Below are 24,013 nucleotides of genomic sequence, written 5' to 3' on the forward strand. Positions count from 1 at the left end.
TCGTGTTCTGTTTGTGTTGTGTTGTGTTTGCTCGGTACTCGTTTTATCTTTTAACCTGTTCATTGTACAGCACTTTGGCTACCGCTGTGGTAAATTTTAAATGTGCTTTATAAATAAAGTTGATTTGATTTGATTACTCGCTAATACAGCAACAAGTTACGTCTTCATATGCTCTGGCAGACCAGGTGTGTATGAGCTAAGTTACCAAACCTAGTCCCGTTATAATGTTTTTTATAAGCGAATGCATGTGATTGTCATGTCACGCTGCTTAGTGATGATGAAGTTAATTAAAGTTAAAGTACCACTGATTGTCACACACAAACTAGGTTGTGGCGAAATTATTCTCTCCATTAGACCCATCACCCTTGATCACCCCTGGGAGGTGAGGGAGCAGTGAGCAGCACCGGTGGCCGCGCCCAGTAATCACTTTTGGTGATTTAACCCCAAATTCTAACCCTTATTGTTAAGTGCCAAGCAGGTAGGTAATGGGTCCCATTTGTATAGTCTTTGGTATGACTCGGTCGGAATTGTTCCAGCTCTTGTAATGGATGTACTAATGTGACGTTATTATGTCTAGTGTCAAACCTGTCCAGGCGTGCTGTCGGTGGGGTCAGGGCCGTGGTGAAACTCTCTGTGCAGCTTGCCGGAGTGCAGGTCCAACACGAACTGTCTCAGGTTGCCGGGAATACTGCAAGCAGAACATGTGATGAGTCCACAGGAAGAACATTCCTGCACACATCGAACATCAAGACTGCGGCGTCTGATGATGTGTCCTGCATTCATCCAGACAGCTGCCTTATTAATGACAGGTCATGGGCGGCTGTCATGTCACACAAGGCGGCACTCGGGCGCGGTCCCGGTAGACGTCTGTGCGTGCGTGCGCGTGTGTGTGTGTGTGAGGGGTGCATTAGTGCATACATATAACATACGCTGTGCTAATGCAATTTCAAGCTGTGTGCCACACGCAGTGGTGATGTGATGCAATTAGGCCGCGCGAGGCTGCTTGGTCCTCGGGGCTTCTGTCTATGTGATCAAGCTCTGATTGGGCCAGAATAAATAAGAGCAAATTTGATTAGAATGGATTAGTTTAGCACTTATTGCACGCGCCAAATCATGTCACATTAGCGCCGCTGTCCTGGCCCATTCATAAAGGACACTTTTTTATATACAGTGGGGGGGGGGCAGTTTTTTTGGCTGGTGGCCAATAGCCGATTATGGCGCATGAGTGCAATAAAACCTGCTTTATTCGGGAAGATGAAACATCATTAAGCATGTCAGCTTCAACCAATAACCAGCCTAAAATGCACCAAAAGAGGTCAAATCAATCATCGACTGTGACACGAGAAAGGAGGGGTTTCATTTGTGCTCACTTTTCATTACGTTGATGTCATGTTATTAATGCAGCAATGGACGCTCACTTCAACAAAACTTCTTACAACTTACCTCGCTTTCCTCAGAATGTTTTGGTTTTTGACAAATATTTTGTCTTATATCATATGGCCAAACATTATACGAGACAAAACTAGTCGGTTTGTCCATATTTTATTCCGCAGAATCGAGTTAACAAAAACTCGTTGGTCTTTAATACTTTGGGGATTATGGTAAAAATATTTTGATTATATTGATTGACATTGAAATCACGGTTAATAACAAGATTATTCATTAATTTGAAAACATGAGTATTTTTTTGTACCATCAAAACTCAACTTTAAATACAATTTAAAAGAACAACCCGATATAAATTAGTTTTGAATAAACAACAAGTAATAATAATGATAATAATAATAGTAACAACATAAATTTAAATAATAATACAAAAAAACAATAATAGTCAGTTTTGCCAGGGTTTTTCGTTTATTGGAATACATTTTTGTGTTAGGCACACGGGTGCTGTGTCTAGTAAAAAGTAGCAACCATGGTGAGATCCCAAACTTCTAGTAGAGACTAAAACATTTTTGTTTTTGATTTTAGCATTTTATGATTGTGAGAAGCCAAAATCTCAATCGAGATTAAAATTAAATTAATTGCCCAGTTTTACCGTGGGGCCAAAGAAAGTTGAGCGTCCGGACACTTTGGTAAAGTACCGGTAGGTGAGAAACACTATTGAATTCAAGACAGAACTTGTCACAAAGTGAATCAGTTGTTCTTTCTTTTACTCCTCCTCCTCTTCCTCTTCAGAAAGCATAAAAGTTATGGCTTTTTTTGAGATGTTCATTTATCCATTTCATTCATTATTTAGATTTTTCTGTACATTAAACTAAAAATATTGTCTATAAAATGTGTTTTGTGCTTATATTTTTGGGTGTCTGGAACAGAGTAATTGGATTAACATTACAGGATTAGGGCAGCACGGTGGAAGAGGGGTTAGTGCATCTGCCTCACAATACAAAGGTCCTGAGTAGTCTTGGGTTCAATCCCGGGCTCGGGATCTTTCTGTGTGGTTTGCATGTTCTCCCCGTGACTGCGTGGGTTCCCTCCGGGTACTCCGGCTTCCTCCCACCTCCAAAGACATGCACCTGGGGATAAGTTGATTGGCAACACTAAATTGGCCCTAGTGTGAAAGTTGTCTGTCTATCTGTGTTGGCCCTGCGATGAGGTGGCGTCTTGTCCAGGGTGTACCCCGCCTTCCGCCCGATTGTAGCTGAGATAGGCTCCAGCGCCTCCCGCGACCCCAAAAGGGAATAAGCGGTAGAAAATGGATGGATGGATGGATTACAGGATTAAAGAAAGATCGAATTTATATTCTGTTGATACAACTAATCGTTGAATGAAACTTGATCAAATTCGGACTGCATGGAGTGCCTGAAACTATAAATATGCAGACTTAGTTTCTAAAAGGCCAAAGAGCGTGCATGAGAGTAGTGGTGAGTGGGTGCTGTGATTTCCTTTTATTTTGTTATTAATGCACACATGTTAAAAGAGCAATTTTAAAGTTGATGAGACGCATTTATTAGAAACATATTTATTTCAACTATTTTCCCTAAATTACGCATTGAAGCTAAAAAGTGTGTTTAATGCAATTCATTGAACAAACTAATCCATAGATTACTCGTTTACTAAAATAATCCATAGCTGCAGCCTAATTTACACTATTTCTTATGAGATTTCTTATTCGATTTTTGTATGATTTTTTGTATGATTCGTTTTCTAACTGACAACTGCCACAACTTTGTCACTAATACAAATGTGTACAAAACATTCTGCCGGTACAAAAACGGTAACGCACTGAGAGAGTCAAAAGCAAAGTGATACACAAGTAACAGTATGTCAACGTTCCTCGGATTGGCTGGCTCGCGTCGCTATGAGCAATTGGCCACATACCCCCTCCCACCCTTCTTTCTTTTTTAGGGATTTTGACAAACACTACCGTATTTTCCGCACTATAAGGCGCACCTAAAAACCACAAATTTTCTCAAAAGCTGACAGTGCGCCTTATAACCCGGTGCGCTTTATATATGGATTAATATTAAGATTCATTTTCATAAAGTTTCGGTCTCGCAACTACGGTAAACAGCCGCCATCTTTTTTCCCCGTAGAAGAGGAAGTGCTTCTTCTTCTACGCAAGCAACCGCCAAGGTAAGCACCCGCCCCCATAGAACAGGAAGCGCTTCTTCTTCTACTGTAAGCAACCACCCGCCCGCGTAGAAGAAGAAAAAGCGCGCGGATATTACGTTTCATTTCCTTTGTGTGTTTACATCTGTAAAGACCACAAAATGGCTCCTACTAAGCGACAGGGATCCGGTTCATGAAAAGACGCAATCTCTCCATCCGCACACAGACTACTACTATTTCACAGCAACTGCCTAAAGACTTTCAAGAAAAGCTGGCTACTTTCCGTGCATATTGTAAAAACAAGATAGCTGAAAAAAAGATCCGGCCAGAGAACATTATCAACATGGACGAGGTTCCACTGACTTTTGATATTCCTGTGAACCGCACTGTGGATACAACGGGAGCACGTACGGTGAATATTCGCACCACAGGGAATGAGAAGTCATCCTTCACTGTGGTTCTAGCTTGCCATGCTAATGGCCAGAAACTTCCACCCATGGTGATATTCAAAAGGAAGACCTTGCCAAAAGAGACCTTTCCAGCCGGCGTCATCATAAAAGCTAACTCGAAGGGATGGATGAAGAAAAGATGAGCGAGTGGTTAAGGTAAGTTTACGCGAAGAGGCCGGGTGGCTTTTTTCACGCAGCTCCGTCCATGTTGATATACGACTCCGTGCGCGCCCACATCACGCTGGTTTTTAATATATTATTAAAGTTTGACTGACCTATCTGACTGTTTTTTTGACATTCCTTTAGCGCAGTTAGATGCGGCTTATAACACGGGGCGTCTTATAGGTGGACAAAGTTTTGATATATGCCGTTCATTGAAGGCGCGGCTTATAACCCAGGGCGCCTTATGGTTCGGAAAATACGGTAATCTTCTTTTGCAAAAAGACGCTGCTTAGCAATGACGATGAAGTTAACACTACTACAACACATGTCAACATAAGCGGACTGGATTCCACTGGAACAAGTTTTCTTTTTGCATGCTAACATTAGCATGTTAGCTTTTTAGGCTATTCATGCAGGAATACACCCGAGAGTCACATATTTTGGTACTTGACGGATGTAAACAGTATTTTAACATGCTAATGTTTCATGCTAGTGTTTGTAGCTCATTTTGCAGGTATACACTTAAAGGGGACCTATTATAATTTTTTTCAATGTATAAAACACTTTTTTTTGGTTTACATAACATGTAATGATGATTTTTCAGTCAAAAGGCAGCATAATTTTTGCTTTAAAGACATATCTTCAAGCCACTTTCTAGCTGCCTCTGGAAACAAGCCGTTTTGATAAGCGGCGTTGTCAAGATGAAAATGAAACCCGCCCTCTCACAGTGACTGAACCTTCATCCCTGCCGCGGCAGCCATATTTGTAGTTCGAGAGAGAAGTTTCTCGCAAGGAAAACTATCTTATTCTAAGCCAGTGGTTCTTAACCTTGTTGGAGGTACCGAACCCCACCAGTTTCATATGCCCATTCACCGAACCCTTCTTTAGTGAAAACTAAAATGTTGTTTTTTTTCAAATTCAAGACAAAGTTGAAGTGGGGAACATTTTCTAAGTAAAAAAGACTTAATTTAGAGTTTTTTGGACACTAGGGGAACATATTCTAAGTAAGGGTTACAGGGTTAGGGTTATAATAAGGCCATGCCGAATAAGGCATTAATAAGTACTTAATAATGACTAGTTAAGAGCCAATATGTTACTAATTTGCATGTTAATAAGCAACTAATTAATGGTGAATATGTTCTCCATACTAAAGTGTTACCATGTTGTTTTACTGGTGCATAAAATGATCCATGCATGAACATCACCTTGTTCCAAGAACAAAACCAACACAGTGCGTAAACTCACAACAAATTACACACCTGCAAATCAGTGTGACTTCTGCTGTTGCCGTATCAGTAATACGCCGATAGGGAGAAGTTTTTATTTACACGATGAGTCGGGTGTGTCTTGACCTCCGCCGAACCCTTGAGCCCGACTCACTGAACCCCGAGGGTTCGATCGAACCCAGGTTAAGAACCACTGTTCTAAGCATATTCAACTTTTGAGCTGCAACAGCAATGGCACAAAAAGAAACTTCAGTAGAAAGGCTTGAACTGAACGCATCGCAATGGTTTGTATTATATGTCTTATTAATCATATATATTAATCATATCCTGAAAAGTAATTTTTTGGGAAATATTCACGGAGATTGGTGAAGCTGTGGTCCTACACTAGAAAGCTCAGTCACAATAAAACTCGAGCCAACGATGCTGACGTATCATTCAAACATTGTCAACCTACTGTTTCTTCTTAGCGTTTCATTGACTCCTCCATTGACATAGATAACAGGCACTGAGTCCGCTATTAATAGTAGCTTTAGGAATTCATCTTGAGGTTGCTGCTGGTTTGTGAAGCAGGAAACTTTAAAGTGGTTGGCACACATGAAGAGATGCTTCTTACCACTTGAAGGCACATTGCCGCAAAACTTAAAAGTTTAATAGTCACTTCTTAATTCTTCAGATGAAAATGGAGAAGTGTATAGTAACCTGTGGTGGGATTTTCCTTCTTCGGGTCATACCGTGGGCATGTTTTTGGGCTACAAATGCTCGTACATAAATTAAAAATAGCAGATTCGCTCAAAGCTCTTAGGGTAAATCGCTACCATATACAGAGATATCCACTGACGTCACACTTGGAAAAGCTGTCACAAATTGTGCAAATTCCCAACAGCTTGTTGGAGAAAGTATGAAGGAAGACAAGATTGTTTTATAAATACACTATATTGCCAAAAGTATTTGGCCACCTATCTAAATGATCAGAATCAGGTGTCCTAATCACTTGGATGGCCACACATGTATAAAATCAAGCACTTAGGAATGGAGACTGTTTCTACAAACACATGTGAAAGAATGGGCCACTCTCAGGAGCTCAGTGATTTCCAGCATGTAACTGTCATAGGATTCCACCTGTGCAACAAATCCAGTCATGAAATTTCCTCGCTCCTAAATTTTCCAAAGTCAACTGTCTTTATTATAAGAAAATGGAAGAGTTTGGAAACAACAGCAACTCGTCCACAAAGGGTAGGCCACGTAAACTGACAGCGCATAGTGCAAAGAGGTCGCTGACTTTCTGCACAGTCAGTTGCTACAGAGCTCCAAACTTCATGTGACCTTCCAATTAGCCCACGTACAGTACGCAGAGAGCTTCATGGAATGGGTTTCCATGGCCGAGCAGCTGCATCTATGCCATACATCACCAAGTGCAATGCAAAGCGTCGGATGCAGTGGTGTAAAGCTCGTCGCCACAGGACTCTAGAGCAGGGAAGACGTGTTCTCCGGAATGATGAATCACGCTTTTCCATCTGGCAATCTGATGGACGATTCTGGGTTTGGAGGTTGGCAGGAGAACGGTACAATTTGGACTGCATTGTGCAGAGTGTGAAATTTGGTGGAAGAGGAATTATGGTGTGGGGTTGTTTTTTAGAAGTTAGGCTTGACCCCTTAGTTCCACTGAAAGGAACTTTGAATGCCCCAGGATACCAAAACATTTTGGACAACACCATGTTCCCAACCTTGTGGGAACAGTCTGGAGCGGGCCCCATCCTCTTCCAACATGACTGTGCACCAGTGCACAAAGCAAGGTCCATAAAGACATGGATGACAGAGTCTGGTGTGGATGAATTTGACTGGCCTGCACAGACTCCTGACCTGAACCCGATAGAACACCTTTGGGATGAATTAGAACGGAGACTGAGAGCCAGGCCTTCTCGACCAACATCAGTGTGTGACCTCACTATTGCGCTTTTGCAGGAATGGTGGAAAATTCCTGTAAACACACTGCAACCTTGTGGACAGCCTTCCCAGAAGAATTGAAGCTGTAATAGTTGCAAAAGGTGGACCGACATCATATTGAACCCTATGGGTTAGGAATGTAAGTCAAGGCAGGTGGCCAAATACTTTTGGCAATATAGTGTATCTCCACAATGCCTTCGAGGTTTGATTTTAAATTTTAGGGACTTATGCAGATCCCAAATATGCAAAAACAGGTACCAATAGGTAAGAAAAGTTGGTTTTGCATAATAGGTCCCCTTTTAAGTCAGATTTGTTCTTTCCTGATGCTATCTGGCTAGCGTGCTACCTGTTAACATTTTAGTTCGGCTTTCTGCAATTTCTACCGAAATAGATTATTCTAGTTATTATCGCTATTCTGTCATAATTGAGCATTATTTGCTTTGGTACATTTTGATTCTAGAAATAGGTAGTGATAGGTGTACCTTATGTTGTGGCAAAACTGTGTAAGTCGTTTTTCCAATGATGTAACATTCTCGTCAGCAACTATACTTCTGAGAAGCAGTGTCCTCTGCAGTGGACATTGGTTTTTGGTCTGTCATTTGTCAGAGTCACTAAGTTCATGAGAAAATATCCCTGTTATGCAAAACACACATGTCCACTGCAGAAGACACTGGCTCTCAGGGGGATTTTGCTTAGAAAAACACTCCACTTATTGCCACAGAACTTTGTGAAGGTTTGGGACGGTGAAGGACACATCCCGTTTTGGTGAAAATCCAGATCAAGTTGCTGATTATGGGAATTATTTTCCATTTAGTTTATACTAACCCACCACTTTTTCTCCATTTCTCAGTGAAAACCAACTGGAAGATGCATTATATGGATTTAGGCCTTGGCGGAGATCTACAACCTACTGAGTGTCATTCTACTTTAAATAATGTTTCCTGCAAAAGGTGCTACTTACTTGAGGTCTTTGAAGTCAGGAAACACATACATGTGCCTAAAGGAGTCGATGGCAATAACGGGACAGTCGGCAGGAGTCTTCTGGATATGAAGTAGAGGATGGCGGAACTTGTCGCAGTCCGCGTGCAGGAAGTTGATGGATCCTGACCAACAGAGAGACAAGTCGGGCGTCACGGAACTTAAGGAAAAACACATACACATACAATCGCCTCCTGGCAGCCATTAATACTTAAGAGTTTTCTAGTAGGGATGGACGATGTGCCCACTGCTCCCCTCACCTCCCAGGGGGTGATCAAGGGTGATGGGTCAAATGCAGAGAATAATTAGTGTGTGTGTGACAATCATTGGCACTTTAATTTTTTAACTTTAATCCATCGACCACCAATCAGTATCGACCGACTTTCATGAAAAATATATGATCGCCGTTGTCGCTCAATGCCTTTTAATCCCGATCACCAACACTGATCCCTATTGGTTGATAGTGCAGGGTTTCCCCTTAATGTAATTGAATGTGGCGCGCCACCACAGAATTTTCATTACCGCTACACCTTGAAATTTTTTTTTTTTCTTGAAAACAAATACAAGTAATATATTGTAGCCCCAAGAACAAATCACACAAAGTCGGACGCTATTTTTAACTTTTATTACCAATCTACCAAACAAACAGCACAATTCCAAAAGGTTTTACCTCCCAAGCACACAGTTGTGTCTCTGTGAGTCCGCGGTTCCCCAGACACACACAACACTTACTCATTCTCAATGTTTGTTGTCTAATTAATATTTACAAATTCAGACTTTAGGGGAAAAACAAAAAAATGTAAATGACTAGTAGATAGTAGTTTCTACTTTTGTTTAGATATTGTGTACTATTGACTTGGTTTTGCTCCAATGTATATTTTATGTAATAAAAGAGAATAAGAAAGTAGTTTAAATATTACGTAGATATTGTTAAACATTCCAAAAAAAGTACATTTACCCTTTTAAGGGGGCTGTTTGCAACATTTACACGGTTGCATAGAGGGCGCAAACTTTCCATAGTAATTTCAATGTTATATCCCACCCTCTTACAGCTTCTAGGACGTAATGATGTAACTAAGTACGTACATAACACGTGCACGCACATTAACTTTGGGTGTAGTTAGCTAACGATAGCAATTTCAATAGCTAGCATTAGATAACATTGGGCCCCATTCAGCAATAAGTTCCTAACTTTTCCTCTTATCTTTCTCCTTCAGTGATTTCTGAAGAGGTGTCCATTCAAATTCATGACGTGTTCTTAAACGCCTAAATTGTTCCCACCTGCTTTTCTTAAGTTGCTGAATGCCAAATGGTTAGCGCGTGTGTCTCTATCATAATTTGCATATAAACACGCCCTTATTTCCCCAATATGCATATGTAACACCCTTAATTCCATAATTTGCCTAGGTAAACGCCCTTAATTCCCCATATAAGGGCACAATTCCTACGGAAAAGCCAAACATCAGACACACGGAGAGAAAACAAACAGATTACAGAAGAGAAATTCGTATTATCCCGCGGGGGAAATACATGATGTCAAAACGTAAGTTTAAGAAAGGGGGGACAGCTCTCGGTAGCTTAAAGCGTTGAAATAAATATTTGTCACTTCGTACATGGTCGTGAAATATGCGCTCCCTCCCTAGGGCACGATCTGCGGCATCTAACCATCTTGCAGTGTGTGTGTCTGTGCGTGCGTGTGTGCGTCTGCACGCACACGGTATTTTGAAATGTCTATATATTGCTCATTTTGCTGTCTGTCTGTCTGTCTGTCTGTCTGTCTCTAAACCAATGAAGGATCAACAGTGGTAAGCGCCAGCATAGCACATACAACACATACAACATAGCACCTGGTAGGACCGACCCATGGCGAGTGGAGTAGGAAGTGTAAAAAGGGGAATATCGTGAAAAGTGAGTGGGTTTGAAAAAAAACAACCTATAATCCTCACCTTTCTCGCTAATGAGCTGACGAGCTACTTCGTGCTGGAACTTTTCCAAGCTCTCATTGTCTTCCTTGAGGTGGAACAAGATGAGAAACGGGATCCCCTCTTCAGTGAGCTCCTATACAACACACAAGCGCGCACACAGTTAAAGATGACAGTCGTCATTCAACAGATTGTGCCGTTGCCGACGAGACTAACCTCTCCGTTTTCAAAGGTGATCTCCCTGACCAGAGGCACACACTTGTCCTGGGCCCAAGCGTAGGTCAGGTCAAAGTTGGTAAGGGAGCCGAGGTAGACCATGTCAGGGGCGTTCTCCCCTATCGGCTTGAATATGACGTTGTCTCCGCTGAAGCGCTCTGACTCGGCTGCGGAACTGGACGTTGGGATAAAGTTCACGTCATTGCGGGCATGGATGAAGCCGTGTTGGGTAAACAAAAGACTTACCCAAAAGCAGCCAGGAAAACGCAGTCATCTCGGAGAATGTTGGCAACTTTTTCAAAAGAGTGGTAGTTGTCGGAGTCCTTCTTGTCAAAGTAACCAATGATGTTCCTTTTGGTTCTCTGTGCAACCACAGCAGGTATACAACATCACTCACATTTCAGCAACCACTTCATAACCAACATCATCTCAAAGGACAATACAACAGAAATGAAACTGGGATACTTGAGGGTAGGATGGGTTTTAAATTCAATACTTTTATAGGTACCAACTGAATTCTGTCGATACTACCGGGCATCGTGTCACGTAAAATCAAACGATGCCATATTTCGATACCTTTGCTACACGTGACGTCACGTCCGGTTGCAGACGAAGCACTGGTTCACGTAAACAAATATTGAAGCAGCACTCAGGGCGGACTCAGCCAAACTCCCTATTAGTAATGTTGCAATTTTTAACAACAACAAAGCAAGTATGCTTGGTAGAAAAAAACTGAAACAAAGTAAGGCGGCACTATTCCAAAATGCACTAGATTGTTGCTACTGTTTTACATTGGAATCGCCATAGACAGGCTATTAGCTTTAACGATTTCACATTGGCCATTTCAATACTTTAAAATTTGGTATTGAAAACGACAACTAGGGCTGAGCGATATATTGGTACTATAGTTAATACCGCTATATTTTAGAAAGCGGTATATATACAGGTAAAAGCCAGTAAATTAGAATATTTTGAAAAACTTGATTTATTTCAGTAATTGCATTCAAAAGGTGTAACTTGTACATTATATTTATTCATTGCACACAGACTGATGCATTCAAATGTTTATTTCATTTAATTTTGATGATTTGAAGTGGCAACAAATGAAAATCCAAAATTCCGTGTGTCACAAAATTAGAATATTACTTAAGGCTAATACAAAAAAGGGATTTTTAGAAATGTTGGCCAACTGAAAAGTATGAAAATGAAAAATATGAGCATGTACAATACTCAATACTTGGTTGGAGCTCCTTTTGCCTCAATTACTGCGTTAATGCGGCGTGGCATGGAGTCGATGAGTTTCTGGCACTGCTCAGGTGTTATGAGAGCCCAGGTTGCTCTGATAGTGGCCTTCAACTCTTCTGCGTTTTTGGGTCTGGCATTCTGCATCTTCCTTTTCACAATACCCCACAGATTTTCTATGGGGCTAAGGTCAGGGGAGTTGGCGGGCCAATTTAGAACAGAAATACCATGGTCCGTAAACCAGGCACGGGTAGATTTTGCGCTGTGTGCAGGCGCCAAGTCCTGTTGGAACTTGAAATCTCCATCTCCATAGAGCAGGTCAGCAGCAGGAAGCATGAAGTGCTCTAAAACTTGCTGGTAGACGGCTGCGTTGACCCTGGATCTCAGGAAACAGAGTGGACCGACACCAGCAGATGACATGGCACCCCAAACCATCACTGATGGTGGAAACTTTACACTAGACTTCAGGCAACGTGGATCCTGTGCCTCTCCTGTCTTCCTCCAGACTCTGGGACCTCGATTTCCAAAGGAAATGCAAAATTTGCTTTCGTCAGAAAACATGACTTTGGACCACTCAGCAGCAGTCCAGCTCTTTTTTTCCTTAGCCCAGGTGAGACGCTTTGCGCGCTGTTTCTTGGTCAACAGTGGCTTGACACGAGGTATGCGGCAGTTGAAACCCATGTCTTTCAAGCGTCTCTTGGTGGTGGATCTTGAAGCACTGACTCCAGCAGCTGTCCACTCCTTCTGAATCTCCCCCACATTTTTGAATGGTTTTTTTTTCACAATCTTGACCAGGGCGCGGTGATCCCTATCGCTTGTACACTTTTTCCTTCCCTTTGCCTCTCCATTAATGTGTTTGGACACAGAGCTCTGAGAACAGCCAGCCTCTTCAGCAATAACCTTTTGTGGCTTTCCCTCCTTGTGCAATGTGTCGATGGTTGCCTTTTGGACAGCTGTCAAATCTGAAGTCTTCCCCATGTTTGTGTAGGCTTCAGAACTGGACTGAGAGACCATTTAAAGCCCTTTGCAGGTGTTTTGAGTTAATCAGCTGATTAGTTTGTGGCACCAGGTGTCTTCAAAATTTAACCCTTACACAATATTCTAATTTTGTGACACACGGAATTTTGGATTTTCATTTGTTGCCACTTCAAATCATCAAAATTAAATGAAATAAACATTTGAATGCATCAGTCTGTGTGCAATGTATAAATATAATGTACAAGTTACACCTTTTGAATGCAATTACTGAAATAAATCAAGTTTTTCAAAATATTCTAATTTACTGGCTTTTACCTGTATACTTAAGACAATATCGCCATACCGGTATTTTTTGATGTGCCTTGTTATGTCAGTTTGATCGTCTCTGCGCGTGACTCACCCCCACCCCTTGCGAGTTTACAGAGGCTTCTCAGATGACGCACTATAACTAGCGTGCGTCAAACTTTTTTTAATTTTTTTTTTTATAAATATGGCGGCGCGGTGCCGACTTCCCAACTCCCGTGTTATGCAATGCTTTGGACCCAAATGTACACCAATTTGCTTTAGAACCTATATCTCTCCTTGTAGCGACTTTATCACTAATCTCATCGGTTTATGTTATGTTATGTGTCAAATGTTTAGCGACACCCCGCTTTTAAAAGTGCCTTTTCCCATAGCCTAAGCTACTGTAGTATAGCGGCTGGGTGGCTGAAAAGTAGTTTTAAACTTAACAGCCAGCGGCCTTCTCCGCAGTGAATGAGTCGGAGCTCTATCTATCCCGTGCATGAGTGTGAGCCAATAAACATAACGTTAATGAACAAAATGAATGAAACTGCTTTGACATAGTAACGGTAAATTACTTTATAAGAATAAACTATATATTATGTTACTACTTACAACAAAAATAATCTGAGTACTCAAAACTGATTATCTAGCCGTAAAAAAACTGAGGCAACCTTAAGCAAATTGCACATTTCTTTTTTTTTTTTTAAGATACTGGTATATATCATATACCGGTAAATTCCACAATATCAGTTTTGGTCCATATCGCCCAGCCCTAACGACAACTAAGATGAATGATACAATCAAACAGTTGGTGTGCAATAAGAACAATACTTACAGTATAACCACTTTGAAGGGGGCAACATAACACATTCAGCTTCCTGGAAAACGCTACTTTCTCATGAGACAACATACCATAGATAGCATACAGTGCTGCCATCTTCAAAGTGCAACTGCATTGCACATGAGACTTAAATGTTATAATAAAACAAGATCTAGCAACTGGACATCTAGCAACTCATTTTTTATGTCGTGTCAAAAAACTATTTATTCATACACACAAAAGTACCGAAAATCGGTACCGGTATCAATTCCAAGGTACCAGGAATTAGTACTGTATCGGTAAAATGGGAATAGTACCCATCCCTACTTGTGAGTAGTCAATGTTAAGTTTGCATGGCCGTGAACATGTTGAAATGTCCAATGTAGAGGACAATCTAAATAATGCGTCGTTGCCACTCACATCCACGGCTTTCAGCTCCTCCAGCGAGTGAATCTCCTTTACGGGGTCCACCTGCTGCTGGCGTATGAAGTCGGCAATGGCCGCCACTGACCTCTGACCTCTGTACTCCCTCTTCATCATCATCCCGTTGCGAAACAGCTTCAGCGTGGGGTACTTGGTGATGCGGTAGCGCTGGGCTATATCCGCTACGCAAAGGCGGGAGGAGAAGTTAGAGAGGAAGGAATCGATTGATGAAGAGGTGTAAAGTATAAAACGGGAGGAGTGGCGGTGGCGGTGCAGTTAAACCACACGGCTGCAAACACTACCTTCAGACAGCCCTGGGCTCTGATCTCCCACATGAAAGCCCCCCCACTAAGGGTAAATATTCGCTGTGTACACACTCGCCGCCTGTGGGTTTGTTGGTGCGTGCGTGTGCGTGTGTGTGTTCGTAAGGCAGGTGTCAATCTCCCTGCGGGGCGCCTCTAAGCCTTCCAGGCTTCATAGGAAGAAACAGTTTTGTCATTAGTCTTCAAACAGTTTGCAGGTCATCAATAATTCTCTTTAATTCGCTTTATCTCAAAAGGCTGTGGCCGGTTGTTTGTGTCTGCGTCACAATTTGGTGTGGCGGCCATATTTTTGTCTGTCGGTCCATTAAATATGGTGTGTATGTGTGCGCGTATGTGGGGGTCTTTTCCATTTTGTGTATGTAACATGAAAGATGACGGAATTGAAAAACAATGATATGCATCAATTAATTGTCATTATCGTCTGCGACACGATGGCCAGATTTGAAACGTGAACATAATTACAAACTGTGAAAAACATTTTATTTAAAAAGTATGACATAAAATTAATACAGCAAAAGGTCGAGGCGATATGGCTGAAAACTGTATCACAAATAAGTATTTTATCTTGGTCGATATCGATAATAATTTTTTTTTTAAATAAGCGCCACTAAAAAAATATATTACAGGTAAATGTTAACATTTTTATTTCAAATGTAAACCTTCCTCTCTGACTATAATCCCCTCAGCTATCAAGGCAGAAACTTGGAAATGAAATGTCAACACAACCATGGGAAACAATCAATCACGGTAAACACAATTCTATCAAATTGAACACTTAACAATATCCTTAGAAATTAAAGTACAGAAAAAAGGAATATGTAAGCTAATATAGAACTTTAATATGTAAGGAATGTGTAAAGTGTAACAAAATAGTGCAAAGTGTGAAAATGTAAACATAGAAACCTGAAAATAACTATTACTTGCAGGTTAAGTTCCAGGAAGTTACGGCTGTGTAACATTTAATTTGGTCTGTTTTTATTATTTAAGTATAGAAAGGAATTTATGTTATGCAGTATTTATTATTTAAATATTATTGGATCAACTTACAATTATTTTAAAGTAGCACATTTGTTATATTTTGTAATTTATTTTATTTATGAAGTTCCTACATGTTGTTTCTAAATAGGGAGCTGACAAGGGTTGACAAGACTACAGTCCGAAAATGCACAAATGTGCTATAGTGTTGAGGTGACTTTTCCTGTTTTATCCATAATTTCTTCACTCTCTGTAGCACTCATTTTTAGTTTCTTTTCTCACTCTTAGCAAATAATCAACGAGACAGCAAGATGGCGCAACCAAAATGATTCTGTGCTACGTGATTAGCGGTTAACTTGTCTCTCCATTGCTTAGTGATCACTTCCAGTTTTGCTAGATTGTATCAGAGCGCAAATGTCTTTGTTCATGCAACCAACCTTATATATTGATATTGTTTTATCGGTATGTCTATATCGGTGTGCACTAGGCTGGAAGACATTGCCAGACCTGCCAACCCCGAAGAAATCTTATGAGTACTCTGAGGATCAGCGTGCTGTTTAGTGTCTTCCATACTGACTTGTTGCTTCTGCAGCATGACACTACCCAATCAACTGCACATTAGTGCATGCACGATTTTAAATAAAATTCATAAAAATTAAAAATTAATGTTAAAAATTTAACGTTATCAAAATCTCACGCTACGGTATTGTCAGGGTATTAAGGCCGGGTATTATTGCAGTATTGTCCAAAAACAAGATGACTTGATAAAAATGCCATAGTGTGTAAAATAAAGTGGCAGGAATGTTAGGGATAAACACAATTACTGTAATTTACCACATCCTACATAATGCTCAAATCTTGTAATCATATTTATTACTACAAACAGGTATTTTTAAGTGTACAGAATGGTGCAGGAAACTTCCATTGTTTAAAGTTACAACCAAACACACATACACTATGTTTAGCTGAGTGTCATTAAAAGGAAAATGTAAACATCCACCAATGTAACAAGTCTGCTACAGCTCAGTTCATAGTGGACTTTTTTGTTTTAGTTTGGAGAATGCTGATTCTCAGAAACTGACTATTGAACTTTTAATAATGTAAATATCTTACAAATTGATATTTGGCCTTTCTAGCTTCTTGGTTTGAACTTTTAATAATGTAAATATCTTACAAATTGATATTTGGCCTTTCTAGCTTCTTGGTTTTACATCAAGAATATTTTCTAGTGGATGGTAATGATGGGCGATATGGCCTAAAATCTGTATTGCGATATGTATTGCAGCCTCCTTCGATAACAATATGGATCACAATATATTATCTGGTGTATGCTCAGCGGCCTTAAATTGCAAAGAAATCAAACTTTTTTTTTACTACTTTACATACATCAAATACATCCATTCACAATACTGATAATCAATCAATGTTTATTTATATAGCCCTAAATCACAAGTTTCTCAAAGGGCTGCACAAGCCAAAACGACATCCTCGGTTCAGATCCCACATTTAAAAGTAACATTTTTGTTGGGTCGCAGGTATAGATTTGAGTAACAGTAAGTGCATTGTTTAAACAATTTAAAAAAAATCAATATTTTAAAAATAAATTGTACAATGGAAATCAGTGGTGCCCCCGTGCGTCATTCATTACAATGACAGAAGAGTGAAAGTGTTTAAAAATGTTGCGATAATAATCCCTGATTCTTTTAAATCTACTACAAGTTCATGTTAATATTCTTGTCATTTTACTCCTACGTTATTTTTTATACAAACAATTATTAAAACATTCAAAAATCATAGAACGCAACGTCACAAAAAATTGCTCACGCGTGGACCGATCGTGTAGTTACAGTCCCTGAATCATATCAGCAACCTCAAATAATAGAATCGAGTCGTTGTTAAAACGAATCATTCCATTCCAGTTTTTGCCCTTCAAGTCCTCCTGTGTCCAAGGACTTAACTCATGAGTCTGTAAACAATAACAAAACCGAAAAAATATATATTAATAGTAAAAAAATTGTGATGTAACCACTGTGGTAGCGACGTGATACTATACTGCTTTGTATCATTACTGTACATACATGTATCAATTCAGCCAACTTGTCAACATTCTAGAGCTCTTGCATGCGGATAACATATCCTCCTACGGTGTGTAGTGTGGCATGTTGAGTTATTCCGCGCACTCCAGTGATAATAATAGATGTAAAAAACTTTGTTTATTTGCTGCCAAGGAGGCAAGAAACGCTGACGTATAAGTGGCTTTGCACTGTGGAGGGACTTTAGACGCCAGAGAGAATGCTACATTGCGTTGAGAATGCGGTCGTTTGCTTGTCGCTGTCAAATCTGTGGACAGCTAGAATGTGTCAACAAAATGCATTATCATAATATAACGACAGTATTAAAAGCTCTACTGCCGGCCAAGTTGATATCATTTATATCGTATTTTGTCCATAACGCCACAGTATTTTTTGCTGGTCCGCACTCCCACATGAGGAATTAGGCAAAAAGGAAAGGGCTGCTTGTCTAATAATTTGTAGGACTGGCGAGAGACTCCAACCACGTTTTCTCCTTAATCGTTTTTGTTAACTGCAAAACGCGCCCATACTCCTGATTTAAACTTTGCAGGAGGTTCCAGGAGTTCTTCGCTTTGCTCGCCCGCAGAGCCCAGGAGATTATGGGAGATGTAGTTTACTTCTCAGAACGGCCCACTTAAAAACTACACTGACATGAGTACTGTGTGGTGTGTTTTCACAAAAGCTGCATGGAACACAGAGGGAAGGGAAAAGCAGCCAATACTCACAATGTTGATCGCAGTCAACACGCGCAAACACCACCTGCTTCATTTCGGGGAACTCCACCCGCACGATGTTAGATGCCTCCTCGAAAATGGGATGGAGCATCTGACTAAATCTGCACCTGAGCCGAGAAGGGAGGGGGAAGTTCACATCTTCTCTTTGATGGAACACCAACTTTTGTCCGATAATCCGGTTGCTTCTTTCATTACCTAACTGTGTTTTAATAACAACAAAATGTTTCCAATGAAAGACAATGTGATATTTTTGATGCAAAACAGTAGATGTCAAACGTCTTCTTACATACCTATTGATATATTCTCATTGATCCAGGTCATTGTATTCACAGGACATTGAATCAAACTGTTGAGTTTGTCTTAAAAGATGCATGCAACCCTTTTACACTTTGTTATGACTGATGGAATTACACTTGGACAGACTATTTCAATTTCCAGTAATCTCAATTGAAACATTTGTTTTAAACTGTGAACTTCAAACAGTGTCCTGGAACGGATTGTGTTGGACCGTAGAAGTTCCACTGCATTCACTTTCCATGTTACATTGGTAGCAAACATTTGCCTTACAAGTGGAATTCCAACAATGTTGACGTCGTTAGACATTGCAGGAGAGCAAGTGACTTACCAGTCTGCATAAAAGTTTACTAAGGAAACCCCAGCATTGTCTGCAGAGACACACACACACACACACACACACACACACACACACACACACACACACACACACACACACACACACACACACACACACACACACATTAATGATCACACATTTAGGGATATGAATCCAGTTTAGAAAGTTATGTTTTGTGATGTCTTACTAAGAACGTCATCAATGTTGCCTGAGTCCAAACTAGTGATTTCTGCTTGTCCGGGGGTGGAGAGGCCCATCACCTGCAAACACGAACTCTTCATCAGCAATTGGGACCAAAAACACAACAATGCAAACATCTAAAGTTCACTTTTCAATCAGTTAACAAATCCCCACCCCGCCCCCCCTCACTTCTGAAATTAGCAACATAAGATTGCTCTGTTCTCTTCTTGTTCACAAAAACGTAGTTTGGTGAACCAAAAATTGAGTTGATAAAAAACAACATGGACGCCATTGAGATTTTTAATAAGAATCAGTCAGGTTAGCCAACAGCTGACGTGCTATCTGAATACATTCCAAACGGAGGACATCAGTGAATTCCTAGTTATATTTGTTTAGTGCCTGTGGTTATTATCATGAGGACATTTGTGCTTCAACCTGATTGGTTCAAATGACAGATGGAACAGAATGTTTGATGTAGTTTCTTAAAACGAAACAATGTAACAGTTTGCTAGGAATCAAACAATTGGTCTGCAACCCAGTTTGATTGCTGCCTTTTCACAAAGGGTGGGCCAGGAGAACATCGATTCTTAAACGCGTCACAATGAGACACAAAACGATCAATGTCGATTAACATAAGTTCAAAAATCAATTATTTATAAAGACAACAAGCAATTACTGCACCTAGAAGTTGGCTGGAATGAAAAAAATAATTTTTTTCAACTCAAATCAACTAGGGATGGGTACTATAACCCGATTTTTAATGGCACCGGTGCTGATGTAAACAGAAGTAACCAGAACGAAAAAAGAAGTAGATCGATTTAATCGATTATGAATTGCAACATCAATTCACAAGTCACTATATTCTTTTAAATTGCTTTTTTGAGAATTTTGAGACAATCTTGTGCACACTCTACAAAGTTATTTATAGTGAAGAAAAATATAAAGTACACAATAAGTATTTTATTTATGTGTTTTATATTCACACTGGTGTATGTATGTGAATAAATATTTGGTGGTGGTCACAGGGGTCTAAGTGCAAATTTGCAGCCCCGCTTCCGTCAAACTACCCTAGAGCAACTGTGGCTACAAATGTAGTTTAACATCATCAATGTGTGAATGTGGAGTGAATGAATGATGGGTCTCAGTTCTATAAAGCGCTTTGAGTGTCTAGAAAAGCGCTATAAAAATCGAATCCATTACTATTATTATTATATTATTGAAGTATTGAAATTACTGGTCGGCTCAAGTTAAATGTTGCAAAACTCCAAAACAATAATAAGGAATTTAAATGTACCAACTTGGGTACAGTCCCCGTTTTTAATGTACTAATTTGGTAGTAGTTAGGGATGTAACGATAAACAGTATTAATGATAACCGCGGTAAAACTTGCGGCAGTTAGTAATACTTTTTTAAACGGGTCATATTAAAACATTTTTTCTACATTTAACACTCCCTTGTGGTCTACATAACATGTAATGGTGGTTCTTTGGTCAAAATGTTGCATATATTGTAGGGGTGTAATGGTACGTGTATTTGTATTGAACCGTTTCGGTACGGGGGGTTCGGTTCGGTTCGGAGGTGTACCGAACGAGTTTCCATACGAACATATTAAGCTAAGCTAATGTCTTAACAAGCTGCTCCGCTTCCTTCTGCCTGTCTCTGTCAGTACACAGCATCCAGCATTGTCCCACCCACACAACCATCTGATTGGTTACATACAAAGAGGTAACAGCCAATCAGCAGTGCGTATTCAGAGCGGTAACAGCCAATCAGCAGTGCGTATTCAGAGCGCATGGAGTCAGTGCTTAGCGTTTAGCAAGTAAGCATCAGGCAGCGGACTCTCCCCAAATTATAATAAACAACTCCCAGTCAACTACTAGTAACATCATTATGAGCCCGTTGAACTTCTAGAAATATAAACTGCAGCTCAGCTCGCTCACAGTCCTGGCTTTAGGTGAAGGCTAATACACTTTTAGCGTAACGTTAGCTCATTTAGCTGTGTGTGTGTGTGTGTGTGTGTGTGTGTGTGTGTGTGTGTGTGTGTGTGCGTGTTATGGACAGCAAAGCCCTGTCTGTCTGTTATTTCACTTTACCTTTTTCTGTGTTGATTGAGCTGTGTTGAAGCAGCAAAAAATGACATTCTGTTAAATGAAGAGTTTCTGTCTCTAATAGTTCATATAATAATGTAACTGCATCATTAAGCCTACATGAACTCCATGGTGTTCAGGGATGAATAGTCTCTCCTATTGCTATTGTACTATTTTTTTCAGCTATAGTTACATTAATCATCAGTAATGGAGCAGCCTAGTTTTGAATGGCAGGGTCCCTGCTATCACATGTTGATAAAATAATAAAAATCAACTACAGGCTTCCCAAATGCTGTAATAAATTAAGCATGATGAGTTGACTTGAAACTGTTTAATGTTGCACTTTTTATATGTAGAAGAAAAGTTTTGTCATTTTATTTAATCTGAGCAACAATTTGAGGCAGTTTAATGTGGATTAACGTGGGCAGAATTATTATAGTGTTCCTAATGTTAAAAGGATAAAGCCATTGTTTACAAATTTGGTAAATAAATAACCAAAAAATTTATATTTTGTCGTTTTCTTACTGTACCGAAAATTAACCGAACCGTGACCTCTAAACCGAGGTAGTACCGTACCAAAATTTGTGTGTACCGTTACACCCCGAATATATTGTTTTACAGACCACCTTCAAGCTGGTTTCTGACTGCCTCTTCAGGTTGCACCTTTTTTTAATTGGTTTTATTTATGTGGCTCCACTTCGATTGTCTCTTCCTTCCTTCAGACATTGTGTAGTTTTTAGCACTTCCATATGCAGTCTCCTGACGGATACAAGTTAGAACTATACACTATTTTGCATAACAGAACCCATTTACATTTCATTAAAGGAAAAACTGCACTTTTGGAATTTTGCCTATGGTTCACAATCATTATGAAAGACATGACGGATGTTTCTTTTTTTAAATGCATTCTAAGTATTAAATAAAATTCCACTGAGCCAATGGGAGCTCCACTATTCTGCCCATAAAATCCGATAACCATTCAAAAAGCGCCAACAATACTGCATTTACATTTCGTGACTTGAATACTGACCTATTAATAGTGATATTAATATTATAACACAGAAAAACTATTAATGGCGGCGCCGTGTTCACTTCCTGTGTGCTGATAATTACATCATCGACTGATCAGCTGCTTTCTTGTTCCCCTGCTCCCTATAAGTCTATTCCATCCATTCATTTTCTACCACTTGTCCCTCTTGGAATCATGCACATTTATGGTAGATCATAAATCATGCCTCTCAGACAGAAGATGGCTGTTGATATAATTTGACAAGTTGGGACACGTTGACAGCCATATAAGACCTGGAACTGGCGAGAACGACACGAAAAGCACTTGGCCCCCAACCCTCCCCCACCCCGTTTCTTCACGAGGATTAAGAGACATTTTTCATCTAAATAGGAATACATGAACATGCTTGCAGTCAGCATCTTAATGACAGTGGACCTTATACAGTAAGTGATGTTTTATTATGGTTGTTGGCTCTCAAAGTCTGCAGTGAGTGGAAATCAGTGATGAAGGGGAAAAAAAGCAAACATTGTGATGCATTTTTGAATACTAACCTAGTATGCCTAAAAAGATCACAATACATAAATATTAAATATTATTATAAATGTGCCCGTTACTACATTACATATGTATTTTCATAATGTATTAAAAAAATGGAGGTAATTGAATGTTTTTAGGGGCTCTATAGGCAGAATTGAACGGCTCCTATAGGCTCCATTGTAAGCTGACTTTTGATCGCATTTATTTAATATTCAAAATGCATTAAAAACAAATCCATTCGTAGTCATGTCTTTCATAATGATTGTGAACAATAACCAACATAAAAAAAAAAGTGCAGTTTCCCTTTAAAATTAGGGAAAACATTATTATTCCAAATATTGATAACTGCAGTTTGTTAATAAACTCACAGAATGAGTGGCCCCAGCTTGCTAGTTTAAATGCTAACATGAAAACAAAATGCTTTTAACGTATTTCCCCATCAAACGACATACCCCAATCTATCCAAGTATTATTTGCAGATGATACAACTGTGTTTTGTTCAAGAGAGAACACACAAAAGCTAATACAAATAATAACAGAAGAAATTAACACATTACAAAAATGGTTTGACAAAAACAGACTCTTTGAATCTCAGTAAAACTAAAATAATGCTATTTGGTAACAGTGGAAGGGAAAGTCCAACACAAATATAAATAGATGGAGTAGACATTGAAAGGGTAAAAGAAAACAAATGTTTGGGTGTAATAATAGATGATAAAACGAACTGGAAATCTCATGTAAAAAATACACAACATAAAGTAGCAAGAAACACGTTAATAATGAATAAAGCAAAACATGTTCTACACCAAAAATCACTTCATATTCTTTACTGCTTGCTGGTGTTAGCATATCTGAATTATTGTGTAGAAATATGGTGAAACAACTTCAAATGTGCGCTTCATTCAGTAACGGTCTTATAAAAAAACACCAATTAAAATAATACATATTGTGGGATATAGAGAACATACAGACCCTTTACTTATTGAATCACAAATATTGAAATTCAACGATTTGGTGCATTTGCAAACAGCTAAAATGATGTACCAAGCAAACTATAACCTGCTACCCAAGAACGTACAACAATTATTTTCAACAAAAGAGGAGAAATATAACCTTAGAGTAAAATCTAATTTAAAACATTTGTAGGCTTGTACAACATTTAAAACCTTTAGCATATCAGTATGTGTAATTAAAATATGGAATGGATTAACCAAATAAATCAAACAAAGCACCAATATGATTCAGTTTAAGAGACTGTTCAAACT

The 24,013-nt window shown here is 39.5% G+C and overlaps 1 protein-coding gene across 2 annotated transcripts in view; it reads right to left on the bottom strand.

Moving 5' to 3' along the window:
* erp44 (endoplasmic reticulum protein 44) overlaps positions 1 to 24,013 on the bottom strand; it is a 41,073-nt gene that overhangs the window by 8,602 nt on the left and 8,458 nt on the right. For both annotated transcript variants that reach the window (XM_061954978.1, XM_061954986.2), the window contains exons 2-10: positions 19,123 to 19,195; positions 18,927 to 18,966; positions 18,293 to 18,408; positions 14,195 to 14,379; positions 10,696 to 10,811; positions 10,450 to 10,624; positions 10,258 to 10,369; positions 8,295 to 8,436; positions 586 to 688 (exon numbers count right to left, since the gene is read on the bottom strand). In XM_061954978.1, coding sequence (XP_061810962.1) covers positions 586 to 688; positions 8,295 to 8,436; positions 10,258 to 10,369; positions 10,450 to 10,624; positions 10,696 to 10,811; positions 14,195 to 14,379; positions 18,293 to 18,408; positions 18,927 to 18,966; positions 19,123 to 19,195 — 1,062 coding nt within the window. The remainder of the gene's footprint in view (positions 1 to 585; positions 689 to 8,294; positions 8,437 to 10,257; positions 10,370 to 10,449; positions 10,625 to 10,695; positions 10,812 to 14,194; positions 14,380 to 18,292; positions 18,409 to 18,926; positions 18,967 to 19,122; positions 19,196 to 24,013) is intronic.

This window comes from Nerophis lumbriciformis, linkage group LG04 (assembly GCF_033978685.3).
Source record: "Nerophis lumbriciformis linkage group LG04, RoL_Nlum_v2.1, whole genome shotgun sequence".
Taxonomy (NCBI): Eukaryota; Metazoa; Chordata; class Actinopteri; order Syngnathiformes; family Syngnathidae; genus Nerophis; species Nerophis lumbriciformis.